Genomic DNA, 23,235 nt, shown 5'->3' with positions numbered 1-23,235 from the left:
TAAAAGTAAAAAGTGGCCTGGATGTAGTGGTTATAAACCTACCACTTTGGGAGGCCGAGGCAGGAGGATTGTCTTAGTCTGGGAATTCAAGACCAGTCTGGGCAACACAGCAAGACCCCATGTCTACAAAAAATAAAATTAACCAGGCATGATGGTGCATGCCTGCAGTCCCAGCTACTCAAGAGGCTGAGATGGGAGGATCACTTGAGTCTGGGAGGTCGAGGCTGCAGGGAACTATGATCACACCACTGCATTCCAGCCTGGGTGACACAGCAAGAACCTGTCTCTAAATAAATAAATAAAAGAAAAAACTTCATTTCAGTACATTAAATGTTAATATCTGTACTATTAAACCAACACTCACCTAATTCACAGGCATATTGTCTTCAACAAGGTATAAATATCCTTCTCATTTTTACCTTTTTTTCAGGGGTTAGCAAGTCAGTCATCAAAACGATGTCCATCATGGATTTTGAAAAGGTGAATCTTGAATTAATAGAGGCTTTATTAGAATGGATTGTGGATGGAAAGCACTCCTACCCTCCAGGTAACTGCTTCTTTATTCGAGCCTGGATGATCCACAAATGAAACACTCAGTCCTTGGCTAAATGGGAGTCTACCCATGAGTGTTTGAATTACATGCAAACTCTTTGCACACAGTCTACAAGGCAGTGGGATTAAGAGCACAGGCTTTGCAGTCTGATAAACTTCCCAGCTCTGCTATCCAGGAATCTTGGAACCTTGAATAAAGTCCTTATCTTTTCTATGTTTCAATTTCCTTGTTGTATAATGAAGACCATAATAAATCCTGTTCCTTAAAACTATTTTGGGGATTAAAAGAAACCATATGTAAGGCACTTAGCACAGTACCTGACATATAGTTAAGGCCCAGTAGATACTGCCCCTAATACTGATGGTATTATAATTATAATAATATAGTCCAGATGTGGTGGCTCACACTTGTAATCCCAGCACTTTGAGAGGCTGAGGCAGGTGAATCATTTGAGCCCAGGAGTTCAAGATCAGCCTGGGAGACATAGTAAAACCACATCTCTACAAAAAATGCAAAAATTAGTCAGTGTGGTGCCACACACCTGTAGTCTCAGCTACTTGGGGGGAGGAGGGGTGGGAGTGGGAGGATTGCTTGAATCTGAGGCTGCCATGAGCCATGATGGCACCACTGCACTCAAGCTTAGACACAGAGCAAGGCCGTGTCTCAAAAAAACACACATCACATTTTGTATGCTATATGTATTACATAGTGTATTCTTTTTGGTTTGGTTTGGTTTTGGGGTTTTTGTTTGTTTGTTTGTTTGTTTGTTTTGAGACAGGGTCTCACTCTGTTGCCCAGGCTGGAGTGCAGTGACATGATTTTGGCTCGCTGCAACCTCTGCCTCCTGGGTTCAAGCAGTCCTCTGGCCTAAGCTTCCTGAGTAGCTGGGACTACAGGTGTGTGCCTCCATGCCTGGCTAATTTTTGTATTTTAGTATTTTTAGAGACAGGGTTTCGCCATGTTGGCCAGTCTGGTCTTGAACTCCTGACCTCAGGTGATCCACCCACCTCAGTGCTGGGATTACAGGCGTGAGCCACCGTACCTGGTGTACATTACTGTATTCTTACAATAAAGTAAGCTAAAGAAAATAAAATGTTATTTAAAAAGTCACAAGGAAGAGAAAATATATTTACTATTTATTAAGTGGAAGCAGATTATCATAAAGGTCTTCATCTTTGTCGCTTTCGCATTGAGTAGGCTGAGGAGTAGGAAGAGGAGGGGTTCCTCCTGCTGTCTCAGGGGTGGCAGAAGTGGAAGAAGTGGAAGGGGAGGCAGAAGAGGCAGGCACACTCATTGCAACATTAAGGAAACATTGTAATTTCTGTCTGACTTTGCTCTTTCATTTCTCTAAAAATGTTTCTGTATAGTACCATATCTTCCAGTTTGCTTTGGTTTCAGTGCCCCATCGTAGAATGGTCCATGTCATAATAGAAGTTAAAAGCAATCTTGAACCATTCTGCCAGATTGTCTAATGTCAATTTGTTTTCTGGCACTGCTGCTTCTTTTACATCTTCTTCATCGTCCGGCACTATTTTGGAAGCACTCATCTCCATCAAGTCTTCTTCTGTTAATTCCTCTGGTGTGGTGTTTGCTAGCTCTTGAATTTCTCTAGCATCCAAGATCCTGCAATCCTTCACCACTGCCACCATCTCCCCACCTTTATTTCATATCCATAGTCTCTTTTATGATTTTCTCAATTGCCTTATAAATCCTGTGAAGTCATGCACATCTGGACACACAGCTTTGTCCAGCAGGAGTTTATTGTTTTAGGCTTGATGGCTTTCATACTTTTTCTGTAACAACCGTGGCATCTTCAATGGAAGAATCCTTCCAGACATTCATGATGTTCTCTCTATCAGAATTCTCTTTCATAGCATTGACAGTCCTTTCCATCAAGTACACTGTATAATGAGCCTTAAAGGTCCTTATGAACCCCTAATACAGAGGCTAAATTAGAGATGTGTTTTGGGGCAAGTAGGTAGATCTCCAGTGTCTTTGATGTTGAACTCATGGCATTCTGGGTGGCCAGGAGCACTGTCCAGTATGAAAAGAACTTTGGCAAGGTACTTCCTGATTCCAGGGACAAAGCACTGATGGAACCAGTCCAGGAAAGGGGTTCCCACTGGCCAGCCTTTCTTATACAACCAGAAGACTGGCAACTGGTATTTCTTCTTTCTCTTCAAGGCTAGGGGTTAGCTTTATAGACAGGGTTCATGAACCCTGCATTTGCACAAAAGAGTACAGTAAGCCTGTCCCTTCCTGCCTTAAATCCTGATGCTCACTCCTCTTCCTTACTTATAAGTAAATGTCCTTTGTGACTTTTTTTTTTTCCCCAGAAGAGGGCACTTTCGTCTGCATTTGAAACCTTTTCAGGCAGATGTCTTTTCTCCTCAATGATTTTCTTAATGGCATCTGGGAACTCATCGTCTGCTGCCTCTTGTTCAGCAGAAGATGCTGCTTCTGTTATCTTGGTATTTTAAAAGCTAAACCTCCTTCTAAATTATCAAACTATCCTTTGCTGGCATTAAATTTTCCAGCTTTAGATCCTTCCCTTCCATTTGTTTTAAGTTGTCATATAATACTTTGCTTTTTCTTGAATCATATTAGACTCTATAGATACGCTTTATAGCAATCTTGCACCCACATAAAAATTGCATTTTCAATAAGATAAAAAGGTATTTCTCAAAAAGCACAAAGTTTTCACACCTGCTGGCATAGCTGCAGTGACAGCTTTACAAATTTCTTTTTCTTCTTTCACAATGGCCCTTACTCTGGATTCATTTATCTGGAAATGGCAGGCAATCACAGTTACAGACCTCCACGGTACATACTGAGCAATTCAACTTTTGCTTGTCATGACTTCTCTCTGCTTCTTGGGAGTACTTACAGCATCACTAGTGGCACATCGTATAGGTCCCATGTTATTCAAGGTTTACTGTATTCCACTAAACACAATGGAAAATACACAAGAACCACAAGAGATCACTTTTTACTGTAATATACAATTTACTGACAAACAAATGACTTACTTAGAGATGATTAGCGTCACAGTACATTTTAAGTGGATTCTCACAACACTTGAGCTCACTGCAGTAGCAACAGGAGGTGGCTGCAAAATCATTTTTAATAAAGTTATTACAGTCATATACTGTACTATAGTTCATTGTGTGTAGTTTGATTTAATACTGCATTTTTATATTTGTTCACATTTCTGGAGATGCAAATGGTGCCAAGTACAGTCTATAAGTGTGTGTGTGTGTAGGGGGGGTGAGTTTTGATAAATTTAACTTTTTATCATAGGTTTGTGTGTATTTTATGATATACTATTTTATGATATAAAATAGACTAGTATTTATATATGTCTTATGCATTTATGACATATCTTTCTTAATTTTTTTTCGTATTTCTAGGCTATGCAGTTCATCTGCTAGTTTTTTTTTTTTTTCAAATTGTCCCAAATCTCCAAAAATTTTCCAATGTATTTATTGGAAAAATATTGCCTGAGTAGACTCATGCAGTGCAAACCTATGTTGTTCAAGTGAACACTTATTATTGTTAAACGCTATTACTACTACTGTACTATAACACAGAGCAGTCACCACTTTTCTCTACTCACGGTCTTCCCATCCTGATAGCCTTCTTAACCTCACTTGCAGTCCCTTGTCCCTAGAATGAATACTCCAAATCTTCTCTTTACTAAATCTTTTATTTTCTTCAGGTTTCTCCTCAATTTACTTCTACAGACCACCCTATCTGTTGTCCTGCCCCACTCCCCTTACGCTATTATAATATCTAAAAATAATTTTTATTTTCACTGTAGCACTTAATACTGTCTGAAGTTAGAGTTTTGCTTACTGACTGCCTCCTTCAATAGGATGTAAGTTCCTTAAGAATAGAGATTTCTGGCCAAGTGCGGTGGCTCACGCCTGTCATCCCAGCACTTTGGGAGGCCGAGGTGGGCAGATCATGAGGTCAAGAGATCGAGACCTCCTGGCCAACATGGTGAAACCCCATCTCTACTAAAAATACAAAAATTAGCCAGGCATGGTGATGGGTGCCTGTAATCCCAGCTACTTGGGAGGCTGAGGCAGAAGAATCGCTTGAACCCAGGAGGTGGAGGTTGCAGTGAGCCAAGATTGCACCACTTCATTCCAACCTGGGTAACAGAGCAAGCAGAGCAAGACTGTCTCTAAAAAAAAAAATTTTTTTAATATATATATGTATAAAAATTTATGTGGTCATAAAGAACTTAAGAGAAATGGGAATAGTTGCTCTCTTCTGCTTACACTTTAATCACTATGTGATTTTTTCTTTCTTTCTTTTTTTTTTTTTTTTTTTTTGAGACAGAGTCTCTGTCGCCCAGGCAATGGAGTGCAGTGGCACAATCTCAACTCTGCAACCTCTGCCTCCCAGGTTCAAGTAATTCTCCTGCCTCAGCTTCCCAAGTAGCTGGGATTACAGGCACCTGCCACTATGCCCAGCTAATTTTTGTATTTTCAGTAGAGATGGGGTTTCACAATTATTTTTCAACGTAAGAGTATGTTTTTCCATTCTTTAATTGTGTGGCTTTTTTTCCTTTGTATTTTTCTTTTTGCTTATGTTCTCTTTTAATAAAAATTTAAAAGAAAATTTTTTTTGAGACAGAGTCTCGCTCTGTCACTCAAGCTAGAGTGCAGTGGCACAATCATGGATAACTGCAGTCTCAAATTCCCAGGCTCAAGGGATCCTCCAGCCTCCCTCAGCCTCTCAAGTAGCTAGGACCACAGGCATGTGCCACCATGCCCTACTAATTTTTTAATTTTCTAAAGAGACAGTGTCTCCCTGTGTTGCCCAGGCTGCTCTCAAACTCCTAGGCTCAAGCAGTCTTCCTACTTCAGCCTCCCAAAGTGCTGGGATTACAGGCGTGAACCACCACACCTGACCTCAATAAAATTTTGTGGCATTTTAGCAGAGAGGATCATGGGTATGTAATGGAAAGAACATGGATCTGATGCCAGACACCTCAGTTTTGTGTCCAAGCTCCATGCTTATTAACTCTGTGACCTGAGTCTGAAGTTACTGAGTCACCAGCAGGGGTACTAGTAGGCTTTTTTTTTTTATTTTTTTGAGATAGAGTCTTGCTCTGTCACCCAGGCTGGAGTGCAATGGCATGATCTTGGCTCACTGCAACCTCCGCCTCCTGGGTTCAAGCGATCTCCTGCCTCAGCCTCCTGAGTAGCTGGGATTACAGGTGTGTGCCACCACACTTGGCTAATTTTTTTGTATTTTTGGTAGAGACAGAGTTTCACCATGTTGGCCAGGCTAGTCTCAAACTCTTGACCTCAGGTGATCCACCCACCTCAGCTCCCAAAGTGCTGGGATTACAGGTATGAGCCACTGTGCCGGGCCACTAATAACCTTCTTAATGGATGGCTATGAGGATTAAGTGAGATAATATATGTGAACATTCTTCGTTACTATGAAATACTAAAAATAAGGATGAAAGATCTCTTTCAGCCTTCTTCAGAGTTCTAGTTTTGTAATAATTCAGATTTCTCATTTATTTAGTGGGAAGGATAACTATGACGAAATAATAGGTCATGAGTTCTCTGCTGGCAGATGCTTGTTTTATATCCCATTGCACTTCACATGAGCTGACATAGGCACCCAATAAATATTTGTGGGATTAAAGGAGGGACTAGTGAAAACAGTACCATTTTTCTCCCTGAATCAAGCACAAAAGAAGGTAACTATTGCTGAGTGACTGCTCTTGACAGAGAAATATACTATAATCAGTTTTCATTCTTATTTTTTAATGTAAAATTTAAAAGCCCATAAACTTAATATGATATTGTTAATTAATGTGCTGTCTCTAAAATATATCTGAATTTAGATTACCAGATTGGCCAGCCAATTATAGTTTCTTTTTTTCATTTCCAGCAAAATGTTTATGGATTTTATTTATTAATAGAGGGAAGAACCTTCCTGTCCTATAAGGTTAGGAGAATAACTCTTCCTATAGAAATAGAATGTCAAGGTCGGGTGCGATGGTGCATGCCTGTAGTCCCAACTACTCAGGAGGCTAAAACAGAAAGATTGCTTGGGCTCAAGAGTTCAAGACCAGTCTGGGCAGTATAGTGAGACCTCATCTCTAAAAAAATAAAAAAAGAAAGAAATAGAAAGTAGCCGGTGTACTGAAAAAGTATATTTAAATAACTTTGCTAGGCCAGGCACAGTGACTCACGCCTGTAATCCCAGCACTTTGGGAGGCTGAGGCGGGTGAATCACTTGAGTCCAGGAGTTTGAGACCAGCCTGGGCAACGTGATGAAACCCCATTTCTACTAAAAATATAAACAATTAGCTGGGCATAATGGCATGTACCTGTAGTCCCAGCTACTCGGGAGGCTAAGGTAGGAAAATAACCTGAGCCTGTGGAGGTTGAGGCTGCAGTGAGCCTGATCACGCAACTGTACTCCAGCCTGGGTGACAGAGCAAGACCTTGTCTCAAAAAATAAAAATTAAAATTAAAAAAAGAGTTTAGCTAATAATTCTTGGCATTACACTGATAGACATTATACTTTTTCACACCTCAGTTTTTCTATTTGTAGAAGGATAATAATGCTCCATTTTGTCCTTATTAAGTCAGGGAATATATAAAATATGTAATTTTTTTATTTGTTTAAATCCTTGGGGACTTTACAAAGAAAATAAAACTGATAGTGAAAAATTATCTTATTTATTTTATTTTATTTTATTTTTTTGAGATAGGGTCTTACTCTTTTTCCCAGGCTGGAGTGCAGTGGCTCAATCTTGGCTCACTGCAACCTCTGCCTCCCTGGCTCAAACAGTCCTCCTACTTCAGCCTCCTGAGTAGCTGAAACCACAGGCAAAATTCTCAGATTATTGCATATTTTGGTTTAAAGCAACTTTATAATCTGTATTAGTTTTTCATTTACTTCATTTATCATATTAATACTTTTTTAAAAAAATTTTTTGTTTTTCCTTTTCTGTGCCTATGCTTACCCACATATTGATTCTTTTTCTATACCCAGGTGCTATACTTGTATTTTTACCAGGACTAGCAGAAATCAAAATGCTTTATGAACAGCTACAGTCTAATTCTCTTTTCAACAACAGACGTAGTAATCGGTAAGCTAATTGCCTTCTACATTTTTAATTATCTATTGCAGTTACCTCTAAAGATCTCACCACCCTCTAGACCCTTGAAGAGTACCACTCTTGGAGCATACATTTGTTTATGCCAGCTAGAAATGAACAAACCTAATAGCTGCAGGAAATGAGTTATTCCCCCTTTATTAAAGAAAAATATTTCTTTTCACTTAGCATAGTGACTCAGCAAATTTGCATGTAATTTTAGATGTCAGAGCCCCAGAGAATTGGGGAAGGTGGGGGAAAGGCAGCATTAGTAACAACGAAGAAGTCCTACCATTTTGAAAGAAAATCATCTTCAACAGTTCCTGTTCCAGGAGCAAGACACACTGGGTGTGTCTTCATATTTAAGGGGAAAACTGTTTGACTAATGAACACTACCTAAAAATGTAAAAATGAAATTTCTGAGGTTATATCATTGTCATCGCCTCTCTTCTATATATATATTTATTTTATTTTTTGAGATGGAGACTCGCTCTGTGGCCTCGGCTGTAGTGCAGTGGTATGAGTTTGGCTCACTGCAACCTTTGCCTCCCAGGTTCAAGCGATTCTCCTGCCTCAGCCTCCCAAGCAGCTAGGATTACAGGCTCTTCTCTGTATTTAAAGGAAGAATGATTCTTTGCTGGTTTGTTTGCACTAGGCTTATTGCTAGTAGAATATCAATTATTTATTTCTCTTCATTATTTATTGCTGAATTACACTCCCACATTTCCCCTAAGTTGGTACGAGGCTTTTGGTTCCTAGAACTTAGTAAATACTCTGTCCCCACAGGGCCAGAAAAAAAAAAAAAGAAGTAAATATTTTGTAAGGATCAGAAAGGACTTTACCATTTATTTTATTTTATTTTATTTTATTTTATTTTTTTGAGATGGAGTCTCGCTCTTGTCACCCTGGCTGGAGTGCAATGGCGGGATCTCGGCTCACTGCAACCTCTGCCTCCTGGGCTCAAGTGATTCTCCTACAGGTGCCCGCCACCATGCTCAGCTAATTTTGTATTTTTAGTAGAGAGGAGGTTTTGCCATGTTAGCCAGGCTGCTCTTAAACTCCTGACCTCAGGTGATCTGCCCACCTTGACCTCCCAAAGTGCTGGGAATTACAGACATGAGCCACTGCGTCCGGCCAAGAGTTTACCATTTAGAAGAGCTGAGCTCTGATGATAGGTTGTGGAGAAGTTACTAATACCTAAAGTCATTGTTGGTTGTAGTAGAAATTCACGCACTGTAATCCAGTTTCTGTGTTATGTGCTAGAATACTTCATGTGCTTTTATTTTCTTCCAGATGTGTTATTCACCCACTTCATTCATCTTTATCCAGTGAAGAGCAGCAGGCAGTGTTTGTAAAACCTCCTGTAGGAGTAACTAAGATTATCATTTCCACCAACATTGCTGAGACATCCATAACCATCGATGATGTTGTCTATGTCATCGATTCTGGGAAAATGAAAGAAAAGAGGTATTCCCTCTTGTGGTGACATAAGAGAGGGGCTAAAAATGCTTCATTTGGGGAGACACAATTGTTAATGGCTAATGATGTTAAGCTACATGGATTACTGTTTGAAAAAATACTTTATGAAAACTGTCTATGAATGTGTGAGTGATTCTATAGCCAGGACCAGGGACCTTAACATCAAATGGGGATGAAAAGTAATGAATTACTTTTTCTGTCTTTTTGTCATGTGATTTTATATGTGCTTGTGTGAGAAAGGGTTGAATAAAGAAACTGTCGTTTGGGGAACTGTGCACTTGACGCCACGTAAATCAGCACTAGCTGCTCCCACCAGGGACTCAACTATCCCAGAATACACAGGGCACTGTGTCCTTCTACAGGAGGAAGCTGGTTCATCCATTCTGTCCCTGCCAAGCAGTCTTGGCCATGTTTTTATAAAATGGCTCAATTTTATATTTTCTTTTTCTTTATAGATATGATGCCAGCAAAGGGATGGAAAGTCTAGAGGACACTTTTGTATCTCAAGCCAACGCTCTACAAAGAAAAGGCCGAGCAGGCCGTGTTGCATCTGGGGTCTGCTTCCATTTATTTACTAGCCATCACTACAATCACCAGCTTTTAAAGCAACAGCTACCAGAAATACAAAGAGTGCCATTGGAACAGCTGTGTCTAAGGTGACATCTGTTTTTTTGTCTTTTGCTTCCAAAAGGTCTAAATGTTTCTCACCCTATTAAGTTCCACATTTTCCTTTTTCTCCTAGAAGATATTTGGCTAAGAATGGCCACCGATAATCTCATTTATTTGTGAAGAAAGAGATCCTTAGTATTGCCTTTATCATTCCTTTTAACTTTCTGCACATAAAGATCTCTTACATTGCAGAGCATGGCCCTAAAATAGAGCTTAAGAATACATTTGTAGGGCTAGGCATGGAGGCTCACACTTGTAATCCCAGCACTTTGGTAGGCCGAGGCAGGTGGATCACCTGAGGTCAGGAATTTGAGACCAGCCTAGCCAACATGATGAAACCCCATGTCTACTAAAAATAGAAAAATTAGCTTTGTGTCATGACACACACCTGTAATCCCAGCTACTCGGGAGGCCAGGGAAAGAGAATCTCTTGAACTTGGAAGATAGAGGTTACAGTGAGCTGAGATGGTGACAGAGTGAGACTTCATCTCAAAAAAAATGTATAAAATAGAATAAAATTTGAATATTAATAAAAAGAATACATTTGTAGGCCTGGTGTGGTGGGTCACACCTGTAATCCCAGCACTTTGGGAGGCTAGCACGGGAGGATTGCTTGAACCGAGGAGCTTGAGACCAGCCTGGGCAACATGGCAAAACCCCATCTCTACAAAAAATATGAAACTTAGCTGGGTATGGTGGCATGCACCTGTGATTCTATAGCCATTTGGGAGACTGAGATGGAAGAATTGCTTGAGCCCCAGAGGTTGATGCTGCAGTAAGTTGAGACAGCCAGCTTCTGAGACAGAGTGAGGCGCCATCTCAAAAATAAATGAACAAAATGGGCTAGGTGCCAAGGCTCACGCCTGTAATCCCAGCACTTTGAGAGACAGATCATTTAGGATCAGAGTTCAAAACCAGCCTAGCCAACATGGTGAAACCCCATCTCTAATAAAAATCCAAAACAATTAGCTGTGCATGGTGGTGCACCCCTGTAATCCCAGCTACTGAGGAAAGCTGAGGCAGGAGAATCACTTGAACCTGAGAGATGGAGGTTACGGTGAGCTGAGATCCTGCCACCGCATTCCAACCTGGGCAACAGAGTGAGACTCCATCTCAAAAAATAAAAAATAAATGGCCAGGTGTGATGGCTCACCCCTGTAATCCCAGCACTTTGGGAGGCCAAGGTGGGTGGATCACCTGAAGTCAGGAGTTCAAGACCAGCCTGGCCAACATGGTGAAACCCCATCTCTACTAAAAATATAAACAATTAACCAGGGGTGGTAGTAAGCACCTGTAATTCCAGCTACTCAGGAGGCTGAGGCAGGAAAATCGCTTGAATCAGGGAGGCTGAGATTGCAGTGAGCCGAGATCACACCATTGCATTCAAGCCTGGGTGGCAGAGCGAAACTCTTATCTCAAAAATAAAAAATAAAATAAATGAATGAATAAAATAAAAATGAAATTTTAGTAAGTGGATTACTGTCAATACATGTCTTAAAGTGAAATACATTAATTGAGAAAAGCCTAGGTACCAAAAATATACATGTTAATGAAAATGTAAAATTGTACGTCTATAGGTTGGCAACTTAAAAGGGAACTGAATGTGAAGTGAATAAAATTTTGTATATGTTACACTTTAAGTTGCTGACATTCATAATTTGTTTTTTTTTTTAATGAGAACCCTTTTTCTGGATTAAGTTCATAATTTAAAACACTAGTTTTTAAGAGCTATCACAAGGCAGGACACAATGCAGATTTATTTTATAAATAATGACTGCAACTTTGGGCCGGGTATGTTGGCTCACGCCTTTAATCCCAGCACTTTGGGAGGCTGAGGCAGGTAGATTACCTGTGGTCAGGGGTTAGTTCAAGACCAGCTTGGCCAACATGGTGAAACCCTGTCTCTACTAAAAAAATACAAAATTAGCCGGGTGTAGGGGCGCACTCCTCTAATCCCAGCTTCTCAGGAGGCTGAACCAGGAGAATCAGTTGAACCTGGGAGGTGGAGGTTGCAGTGAGCCAAAATCATGCCATTGCACTCCAGCCTGGACAACAAGAGAAAACTCTGTCCCAGTACAAAATAAAAATAAATAAACAATGACTGCAACTTCAGATGTAGGAAGCAATAAGTGGATCATTTAAACTTGTCTCATAAATACCTTTAATTGTACAGCAGTCAGAACTATCTAAGCTAGTCATGTCCAGTTTTTTATTATGGTAAGAATACTTAATATGAGATCTATTCTCTTAACAAATGTTTAATTTTAAAACACAGTACTGTTAACTGTAGTCATAATGTTGTACAGCAGAGCTCTCGAATTTACTCATTTTGCAAAACTGAAACTTTATACATAATGGACAGCAACTCTCCATTTCCCCCTCATGTCCAGCCCCTGACAACCACCATTCTACCCTCTGCTTCTGTGAGTTTGACTATTTTAGATCCTTCATACAAGTAGAACCATCCAGTATTTGTCTTTTTGTGACTGGCTTATTTCACTTAGCTTAATATTCTCAAGGTTTCATCCATGTTGTTGGATATCGCAGAACTTCTTTCTTTTTTAAGCCTGAATAGTATTCCATATATACTGCACTTTCTTTCCTTTTTTTTTTTTTTTTTATGGGAATGCGTCATTGCAATATACTGCACTTTCTTTATCTACTCATCTGTCAGTGGACATTTAGGTTGTTTCCACATCTTGGCTATTGTGAATGTAATAATATAATACTACAGTGAACACAGGAGTGCAAGTATCTACAGGATTCTCTTTTTTTTGGAGATAGAGTCTTGCTCAGTCACCCAGACTAGAGTGCAGTGATCTTGGCTCACCGCAGGCCTCACCTCCAAGTTCAAGAGATTTTCCTGCCTCAGCCTCCTGAGTAGCTGGGATTACAGGCTCACCACTGCACCTGGCTAATTTTTGTATTTTTAGTAGAGACAGGGTTTCACCATGTTGGCCAAGCTGGTCTCGAACCCCGATCTCAAATGATCCACCCACCTCAGCCTTTCAAAGTGCTGGGATTACAGGCGTGAGTCACTGCGCCTGGCCTCTCTGCAAGATTCTGACTTCAATTGTTTTGGATGTATACTCAGAAGTGGGGTTGCTGGATCGTATGGTAGTTCTATTTTTAATTTTTTGAGGAATCTCTATCCTGTTTTTCATAGTGGTTGCATCATTTTACATTCCCACCAATAATGTACAGGATTCCAAGTTCTCCACATCCTTGCCAACACTTTTATCTTTTGTCATGAACTCTATTTCATAATTTAATCCCACTATTATGGAAAGAAGCATTTTGAAAGTTTTTAGAGAAGATTTAATTCTGAATATGAATAAGTTTCAGAATCTGAAAGTGCTTTTGTGGTTTATTGGTAGAAGTAGAAAACATGAGATTTTAGAAATTTCTATTTAAACTTGTAAATTATTCTCACTCACAAAAGAAATTATTCCTCTGTGTCATCCTACCAGAAATAAAATTGACAAATTATCATTTTGTTTTCTTTTCAGAATTAAAATTTTAGAGATGTTTAATGCTCATAATCTCCAATCTGTGTTTTCTCGGCTCATTGAACCTCCACACACTGATTCTCTTCGCGCCTCAAAAATACGATTACGGGACTTGGGAGCATTAACTCCAGATGAAAAATTGACCCCTCTTGGGTATCACTTGGCCTCTCTGCCTGTGGATGTGAGAATTGGCAAACTAATGTTGTTTGGGTCTATCTTCCGCTGTTTGGATCCTGCTCTCACCATTGCTGCCAGTTTGGCTTTTAAGTCTCCTTTTGTAAGTAAACAACATTCATCTAAACTGGAGTTTATAACATAGATCTCTAAAAGGACCATGGGGAAATCAGGGACATGTGAGCCCCCTAAAAATTTGCTTGAATGTTAGATATGAATTTTTTAGGGCACATCTACACAGGAGGGAGAAGGTCAAAAATTAAATTTCTGAAAAGACAAAAATAAATAAAACAAACAAAAAGATTTTTTAGGGCACAATGTCATCCAATCCTCAAAGAGATCCATTCCCCAAATAAAGACTAAGAACTGGAGATATAACTTATTAAAAGTAATTCAGGCCAGGCACAGTGGTTGATGCCTGTAATCCCAGCACTTTGGGAGGCTGAGGCGGGCAAATCATTTGAGGTCAGGAGTTTGAGACCAGCTTGGCCAACATGGTAAAATCCCACCTCTACTAAAAATGCAAAAAATTAGCCAGGCGTGGTGATGCGTGCCTGTAGTCCCAGCTATTTGGGGAGGCTGAGGCAGGAGAATTGCTTGAACTCGGGAAGACGGAGGTTGCGCTGAGCCAAGAGTGCCACTGCACTCCAGCCTGGACACAGAGTGAGACTCCATCTCCAATAATAATAATAATCCAGATGTGCTTTCTGTTGCATCTGTTATACTTGTTAATTATAGAAAAATCAGAAAATGCAAACCAACAAAAGCTGTCTCTGATTTTAAAAACCAATAAATATATTGAGCCATTTTTAAAAACTGCTTTATTGAAATATGATTTATATATCATACAGTTTACCCATTTAAAGTGAACAACTCAGCCAGGTGCGGTGACTCACGCCTGTAATGGCAGCACTCTGGGAGGCCGAGGCAGGTGGATCACGAGGTCAAGAGATTAAGACCATCCTGGCCAACATGGTGAAACCCTGCCCCTACTAAAAATACAAAAATTAGCTGGGTGTGGTGGTGTGCGCCTGTAGTACCAGCTACTCGGGAGGCTGAAGCAGGACAATTGCTTGAACCCAGGAGGCGGAGGTTGCAGTGAGCCGAGATCATGCCACTGCACTCCTGCCTGGTGACAGAGCGAGACTCTGTCTCAAAAACAATAAAAAATAAAGTGTATAACTCACTACAGGCATACCTTACTTTATTATGCTTAGCTTTATTGTACCTTGCAGATGTTGCATTTTTAACAAATTGAAGGTTTGTGGCGACCCTGTGTTGAGCAAATCTGTCAGTGCCATTTTTCCAACAACATTTGCTCACTTCATGTCTCTATCACATTTTGGTAATTCTCACAATATTTTAAACTTTATGAATATATCTGTTATGGTGATATGTGATCAGTGATCTCTGACATTACTATTTTTTTTTTTTAAGATGGGGTTTCACCATGATGGCCAGGCTGGTCTTGAACTCCTGACCTCAGGTGATCCACCCACCTCGGCCTCCCAAAGTGCTAGAATTACAGGCATGAGCCACCGCGCCCGGCCTGACATTACTATTGTAATTGTTTTGGGGTGCATGAACTGCACCCATGTGAGACAGTGAACTTAACTGATAAATGTCATGTGTGTTCTGACTCGCCACCAACCGGCCTTTCCTCAGTCACTCTCCCACTTTTTGAGCCTCCCTATTCCCTGAGACACAGCTTTGTTGAAACTGGGCCAGTTAAAAATGCAACAATAGCCTCTGAGTGTTCAAGTGAAAGGAAGACTCACATATCTCTCACTTTAAATCACAAGCTAGAAATGATTATGCTTAGTGAGAAAGGCATGTCAAAAGCCAAGATAGGCTGAAAAACTAGGCCTCTTGGCGCCAGTTAGCCAAGTTGTAAATTTAAAGCACAAGTTCTTGGCCAGGGGCAGTGGCTCATACCTCTTTGTGAGGCCAACATGGGCAGATCACTTGAGGCCAGGAGATCAACAGCAGCCTGGCCAACATGGCAAACCCCATCTCTACTAAAAATACAAAAATCACCGGAGCATGGTGGTGCTGGCCTGTAGTCCCAGCTACATGGGAGGCTGAGGCATGAGAATTGATTGAACTGCGGAGGCAGAGGTTGCAGTGAACCAAGATCGTGCCACTGCACTCCATCCTGTGTGACAGAGTGAGACTGTCTCAAAATTAAAATAAAATAAATAAAGGGAAAGTTCTTGAAAGAAATTAAATGTGCTATTCCATTCATGTGTCCAGTGAACACTCAAATGATAAGAAAGCAAAAGAGCCTTATTGCTGATATGGAGAAAGTTTTACTAGTCTGAATATGGAGAAAGTTTTGGTGGTCTGAATAGAAGATGAAACCAGCTACAACATTCCCTAAGCCAAAGCCTAATCCAGAGCAAGACCCTAACTCTTTAATTCCATGAAGGCTGAGAAAAGTGAGGAAGCTGCAAAAGAAAAGTTGGAAACTAGCAGAGGTTAGTTGATGAAGTTTATGGAAGGAAGCTGTCTCCATAACATAAAAGTGCAAGGTGAAGCAGCAAGTGGAAGCTGCAGCAAAGTTACACAAGATCTAGCTAACTGATGAAGGTGGCTATGCCAACAACAGATTTTTTCTTCTTCTTTTTCTTTTTTTTCTTTTGAGATGAGGTCTGGCTCTGTTGCCCAGGCTGGAGCGTAGTAGTACATTCTCGGCTCACTGCAACCTCTGCCTGCCAGGCTTAAGCCATCCTTCCACCTCAGCCTCCCGAGTAGCTGTGACTGCAGGCATGTGCCACCACACCCAGCTAATTTTCATATTTTTTGTAGAGACGGGGTTTCACCATGTTGCTCAGGCTGGTCTCGAACTCGTGAGCTCAATCAATGTGCCCACCACAGTCTCCCAAAGTGCTAGGATTAGACATATGAGCCATTGTGCCCGGCCTATGTATTTTCAGTATCAATGAAATAGCCTTCTATAGGAAGAAGGTGCCATCTAGGTATTTTCATAGCTAAAGAGGAGAAGCAAACCAGGCGCGGTGGCTCACGCCTGTAATCCCAGCACTTTGAGAGGCTGAGGTGGGTGGATCACCTGAGGTTGAGAGTTCAAGACCAGCCTGATCAACATGGAAAAACCCCACCTCTACTAAAAATACAAACTTAGCTGGGCGTGGTTGTGCATGCCTATAATCCCAGCTACTCTGGAGGCTGAGGCAGGAGAATCGCTTGAACCCGGGAGGCAGGTGGTGGTGAGCCAAGATCGCACCATTGTACTCCAGCCTGGGCGACAAGAGCAAAAACTCAGTCTCTAAACAAAACAAAAAAAAAAGAAGAGAAGCAAATGCCTGGCTTTAAAACTTCAAAGGCCACGCTGACGCTGACTTTCATGAGTTAGGGGCTAATGCAGCTGGTGACTTTACATTGAAGCCAGTGTTCACTTACCATTTCAAAACTCCTAAGTCCCTTAAGAATTATGCTGTATCTACTCTGTCTGTGCCCTTAAATTCAACAACAAAGCCTGCATGACATTACATCTGTTTACAGCATGGTTTACTAAATTTGTTTTTTTTTGAGACACAATTTCACTCTTGTTGCCCAGGTTGGAGTGCAACGATGTGATCTCCACTCACTGCAACCTCTTCCTCCCAGGTTCAAGCAATTCTGCCTCAGCCTCCCAAGTAGCTGCGATTACAGGCATGCGCCACCACGCCCACTAATTTTGTATTTTTAGTAGAGATGGGCTTTCTCCATGTTGGTCAGGCTGGTCTCGAACTCCCAATCTCAGGTGATCCGCCCACCTTGGCCTCCCAGTGCTGGGGTTACAGATGTGAGCCACCACACCCGGCCAGCTTACTAAATATTTTAAGCCCACTGTTAAGAAGTCCATGCTTAGAAAAAAAGATTTCAGAATATTACTGCTCACTGACAATGTGCCCAAGAGCTCTAATGGAGATGTATAGGGAGATTAATGTTGTTTTTGTGCCTACTAATGCAAAATCCATTCTGCAAACCCTAGATCAAGGAGTAATTTTGACTTTTAAGTCTTAATATTTAAGAAATATATTTTGTAAGGCTATAGCTGCTATAGATAATGATTCACCTGATGGATCTGTGTAAAGTAAATTGAAAACCTTTGTCTGGGCATGATGGCTTACACCTGTAATCCCAACATTTTGGGAGGCCAAGGTGAGTAGGTTGCTTGAACCCAGAAGTTTGAGACCAGCCTAGGTGACATAGTGAGACTCCGTGTCATTTTTTAAATTAAAAATAAAAAATAGAATATTACATAAACTTAGTTAATAAAGCAGTGGCAGGGTTTGAGAGGATTGACTCCAATTTTGAAAGAAGTTCTGTTGTGAGTAAAATGCTCTCAAACAGCATTGCATGCTACAGAGAAATCTTTTGTGAAAGGAAGAATCAGTTGATACAGAAAACTTCATTGTCTTATTTTAAGAAATTGCTTTCCTTCAGCACTTCTTGGGGGGGGGGGGAAGAAATTGCTGGCCTAGGGGAGTGGATCACTTGAGGTCAGGAGTTTGAGACCAGCCTGGCCAACATGGTGAAACCCTATCTCTATTAAAAATAGCTGGGCATGGTGGTACACTTCTATAATCCCAGTTACCTGGGAGGCTGAGACAGGAGAATCGCTTGAGCCTGGGAGGCAGAGGCTGCAGTGAGCCAAAATTGTGCCACTACACTCCAGCCTAGGCGACAAAGCAAGACTCCCTCTCAAAAAAAAAAAGAAAAAAAGAAAGAAAGAAATTGCCCCAACCACCTGAGCTTTCAGCAACTATCATCCTGATCAATCAGCAGCCATTAACATTGAGGCAAGACAAAATGTACAACTTGCTGAAGCCTCAAATGATTGATAGCACTTTTTATCAATAAAATTTATATATATTTTTGAGACAGAGTCTCACTCTGTCACCCAGGCTGGAGTGTAGTGGTGCAAACATGGCTCACTGAAGCCTTTACTTCCTGGGCTCAAGCGGCTCTTGTGCCTCAGCCTCCCGAATAGCTGGCATGATGGGGCACACCTGTAGTTCCAGCTACCAGGGAGGCTGAGGCAGGAGGATTGCATAAGCCTGGGAGATCAAGGTTGCAGTGAGCTATGATCACACCACTGCACTCCAGCCTGGGCAACAGAACAAGACCCTGTCTTTAAAAAAAAAAAAGAGTTCTTTAAATATGATTTTCCTCCCTCCTTTAGGTATCTCCCTGGGATAAAAAAGAAGAAGCTAACCAGAAAAAGCTGGAATTTGCATTCGCAAACAGTGATTATCTGGCCCTTCTACGAGCGTATAAGGTAAGCATATAACCTAATAGCTTAGTTTTATTACCAGCGTTGGCACTAAAGACTGAGTAAGTTCAGCTTGATTTTCTCCAAAATTTAGGGATGGCAGCTAAGTACAAAAGAAGGTGTGCGTGCAAGTTATAATTACTGCAGACAAAACTTCTTGTCCGGAAGAGTTCTGCAGGTGAGTTCTGTCTGTGGCCGTTTCTTTTCTTCGTTTTATATTAGAGTAGTTCACCAGAGGGTGCTGCGACTTTGTCTTATGTGTCCTGTCTTAACATTGCAAATGTTATTTCTGGAATGTTTGGCTTTACCAGCCATGTAAAATGGACTCCTGCACTGTGGTATCAGACTTTCTGTGCTGAACCTTTCCACTCACCTCCTTTTCCTCTTTGTGGTGAAATTTTGTTTACTTACGTGGAGGATAGGGTAGAACACAGGTACTCTGAAGATTACTGCTTACTGGTAGTCAGTTTTTTCAGTAATTACACCAGGCAGTCTTGACTTGAATCCCTAAACTCTTGAAAATGTATACAAAATTGTATGCTTATACATATGTGCATTATTCTGGATAGAATAGCTTTCATCAGATTTTCAAAGTGGTCCATGGCTATCTCTAATCCCCTTACCCTCTCCCCAAAACCAAAGAACTAATACTGAACCAGGTTTTGTTAATTTTTCTTATATCCATCAAAACCTACTATGTGAATATAATGAGTATACAAGAAAATGTTTAGCCCGGCACGGTGGCTCACACCTATATAATCCCAGCACTTTAGGAGGCTGAAGTGGGAGGATTGCCGGAGCCCAGACGTTTGAGACCAGCCTGGGAAACATGACAAAACCCCATCTCTACAAAAAATACAAAAATTAGCCAGACCTAGTGACATGGGCCTGTAATCCCATCTACTCCAGAGGCTGAGGTGGAAGGATCACTTGAGCCTGGAAGGTCAAGACTGCAGTGAGCCATGAACGCCCTACTGCACTCCAGCCTGGGCAACAGAGGGAGACCCTGTCTCAAAAAATAAAAACAAAAAATTTCTTATCTTCTGTGTAATGTAGACAGGCTTCTGTCCCCTGTTGCAACAATGTTTTAGGTGCTCTTCCAAAGTGGTATGAGGACAGGTGCTGTGGTTCACACATGTAATCCCAGCACTTTGGGAGGCCCAGGCAGGCAGATCACTTGAGGCCAGGAGTTCAAGACCAGCCTGGCCAACAAAGCAAAACCCCATCTCTACTAAAAATACAAAAAATTAGCTGGATATGGTGGTGCATACCTGTAATCCCAGCTACTTGTGAGGCTGAGACATGAGAATTGCTCGAACCCAAGAGACGAAGGTTCAGTGAGCTGAGATTGCGCCATTCCAATCCAGCCTGAGCAACAGAGTGAGACTCTGTCTCAAAAAAATAAATAAATAAATTCCAAAGTGGTATGAGAAGCCAAAATAATAATGGCACACATCTTTGCAAAGCATATTTTACTCAAAGATTTTAGAGCCCAGCACAGTGGCTCATGCCTATAATCCCAGCACTTTGGAAAGCCAAGGCAGGCAGAACCCTTGAGCCCAGGAGTTTGAGACCAGGCTAGGCAACATGGTGAAATCCTATCTCTACAAAAAATATAAAAATTAGCCAGGCGTGATGGTGCACGCCTGTGGTCCCAGCTACTTGGGAGGCTGAGAATCACCAGTCAAAGGGGGGTATTTATATGTACAGAGCAATAAGAAATATTTTCTCAAGTCATTAAGATGCTTAAATATAAAATGAGGCTATTTCTTTTAAATTACATTTTCTACTAAATTTATTTATTATTTTTTGTTATCATACGTGTAGATTTTGCTGTGACTTATGAGGGCCATCAAACAAGAGTTGCATTTTTTCACTAAACTCCAGCTTAGATTGTAGGATAATTTTTATTAAGATTCAATTAAAACTTTGTCATGAAATAGAAACTGTGGTAAATTTAAGCCCTAGTTATATTCTAGTTATCAATGTATACTTGAGCCATTCCAAGAAAATACTTAAACCGTCATTGAGAGACAGGGCAGTGTTGCTTAGCTTTCAGTTCCTTGAATAATCATTATCTCCTTCTCTTTGTCTGATGTGCTGCCTGTATGAGAACAGTAGCCACAAGAGAAAGAAGTTTGTGCTTTCTTTCTCACATTTGTGCTCAGCCAGTAAAAGGAGTGTCTAAATATTAAACCACAGCCAGGTGTGGTGGCTCACACCTATAATCCCAGTGCTTTGGGAGGCCGAGGTGGGCAGATCACCTGAGGTCAGCAGTTCCAGACCAGCCTGGCCAACATGGTGAAACCCCATCTCTACTTAAAATACGAAAATTAGCTGGGTGTGGTGGTGCATGCCTGTAATCCCAAGTAGCTATGCTACTCGAGAGGTTGAGACAGGAGAATCACCTGGACCCTTGCTTAAACCCAGGAGGCAGAGGCTGCAGTAAGCCAAGATCGCACCACTGCACTCTAGCCTGGGCAACAGAGTGAGACTCCATCTCAAAAAAAACGAAAAATTCTTTAACCACTCAATGATGTCCCTATTCCTAGGAAAAGATATGAGCCAGCAAGACCATAAAGTAGGAGAAAGAGGAAACATTCTGCTGAGTTCCACCAAGAGCACTAACCACTCTAGGCCTGAGTAAGGAACTAAGAGGACAGGAGCAGAAACACAAGTAGGAAAAGCTAGATAGTAGACAGTGCTGAGCACCTGGAGTTGGAATTCCAGTCAAAACAAACTGCATTTTTTGCTGTCCTAAGAATTTCGTGGAAAATCAGGCCTACCCAAAATCCAATGAAAGTGTTTAAAATTGTAATCTAGAGTTAAATAAATGATCTTTGGTTTTACTGAATTTTTGTATTTCTGCATAACTGTTTCTCTCTGCCTGCCAGTTTGTGTAAGTGAAAACGGCCTCTTGGAAATGACCAGACAAGATCATCTTCATCCTCTGAAATAGTGCATTTTTGTAGTCGCTCATTTTTGTAATACTTAACACTTTGTTATACTAATGCCCTTGCTTAAAGGTTTTTCCACTTCTTTCAGGAAATGGCCAGCCTCAAACGACAATTCACAGAACTATTATCGGATATAGGGTTTGCAAGGGAAGGGCTCAGAGCAAGGGAAATTGAGAAAAGGGCCCAAGGAGGAGATGGTGTCTTAGATGCCACAGGAGAAGAGGTAAAGAATGTGGAGTTGGTTCTTATTTCTCTTTGATTAGCACCTAAATACAATCTTAACCTGGGAACACTTGTAGACATTCTTCTTCACTTAATCTTATGAGCAAGGGGTTAATGGCATTCTTCACTTAACCTTATGAGCGGTGGGTCAGTGGCATTCTTGATTTTCTACTTTGCACAAATAAGTATCAGCTGGCCTGGCACAGTGGCTCATGCCTATCATCCCAACACTTTGGGAGGCTGAGGTGGGTGGATTGCTTGAGCTCAGGAGTTCAAGACCAGCCAGAGCAACATGGTGAAACCCCCATTTCTACAAAAACATACAAAAATATTAGCCAGGCATGGTGGTGTACCACCTGTAGTCCCAGCTACATGGGAGGGTAAAGTGGGAAAATGATCTGAGCCCAGGAGGCAGAGGTTGCAGTGGGCTGAGATTGAGACACTGCACTCCAGCCTGGGTGACAGAGACACACCCTGTGTTAAAGAAAAAAGAAAAAAGTATAAAAAAAAATTTTAAAGTGTCAGCTAACACTCATAAGAATAGAGGGTTTTCTGTCCATTGTTGCTGTTATTTTTGTTCTTAAAATTTCACACTGGTTCTTGATAAATTTATAGGAGGTAGAACAGACTTCTGGTAGAATTTTCTCAAATCGGGCCAGCATTTTTTCTAACAAAGGTCAGTTTTTTCTATAACTATAGGAAGAACACTTCTGTAAGATGAACCTGGTACCCTGGTTCTGAATGCAGTTAGTACTTTCTGGAGATTCTGAACATCTCATGAACCAGAATTTCTTTATCTACTTATACTTAGGAACACTGGCTTTGTAACTGCTTTGCAAACGTCTAGAAAGTCATTGTAGGCTCCTTGGAGTGGGTCCAATGTGACTGTAGTCCAGTAGATTTTTTACTTTAAAATAGTTTTTCTAGCAAAGAGATAGAAATTAGATGCTCTTTTTTGCTTTAAGATAGAGATCAAATGTAATAAAATGGTAAATTCTAGGGCATAGACAGAAATAGCCATATTAGAGCTGGGCGCAGTGGCTCACGCCTATAATCCCAGCACTTTGAGAGGTAGGCGAATCACTTGAAATCAAGAGTTCGGGACCAGCTTGGCCAACATGGTGAAACCCTATGTCTTGTAAAAATACAAAAATGAGCCAGGCATGGTGGTGCACGCCTGTAATCCTAGCTACTCAAGAGGCTGAGGCCAGAGAATCGCTTGAACCCAGGAGGCAGAGGTTGCAGTGAGCCGAGATGGC

General features: G+C 41.1%; 1 protein-coding gene across 5 annotated transcripts in view; it reads left to right on the top strand.

Annotated features, from left to right (window-relative positions):
* DHX57 (DExH-box helicase 57) overlaps positions 1 to 23,235 on the top strand; it is a 74,193-nt gene that overhangs the window by 36,024 nt on the left and 14,934 nt on the right. For all 5 annotated transcript variants that reach the window (XM_064364016.1, XM_064364020.1, XM_064364017.1 and 2 more), the window contains 8 exons: positions 431 to 547; positions 7,586 to 7,682; positions 8,982 to 9,155; positions 9,623 to 9,823; positions 13,346 to 13,622; positions 18,708 to 18,803; positions 18,892 to 18,975; positions 21,843 to 21,977. In XM_064364016.1, the coding sequence (XP_064220086.1) occupies positions 431 to 547; positions 7,586 to 7,682; positions 8,982 to 9,155; positions 9,623 to 9,823; positions 13,346 to 13,622; positions 18,708 to 18,803; positions 18,892 to 18,975; positions 21,843 to 21,977 (1,181 nt within the window). The remainder of the gene's footprint in view (positions 1 to 430; positions 548 to 7,585; positions 7,683 to 8,981; positions 9,156 to 9,622; positions 9,824 to 13,345; positions 13,623 to 18,707; positions 18,804 to 18,891; positions 18,976 to 21,842; positions 21,978 to 23,235) is intronic.

The sequence above is a fragment of the Aotus nancymaae genome, unplaced genomic scaffold (genome assembly GCF_030222135.1).
Source record: "Aotus nancymaae isolate 86718 unplaced genomic scaffold, 86718_ANA_hifiasm-v0.15.2.pri h1tg000057l, whole genome shotgun sequence".
Taxonomy (NCBI): domain Eukaryota; kingdom Metazoa; phylum Chordata; class Mammalia; order Primates; family Aotidae; genus Aotus; species Aotus nancymaae.
This window is presented reverse-complemented; position numbering and strand designations above follow the sequence as displayed.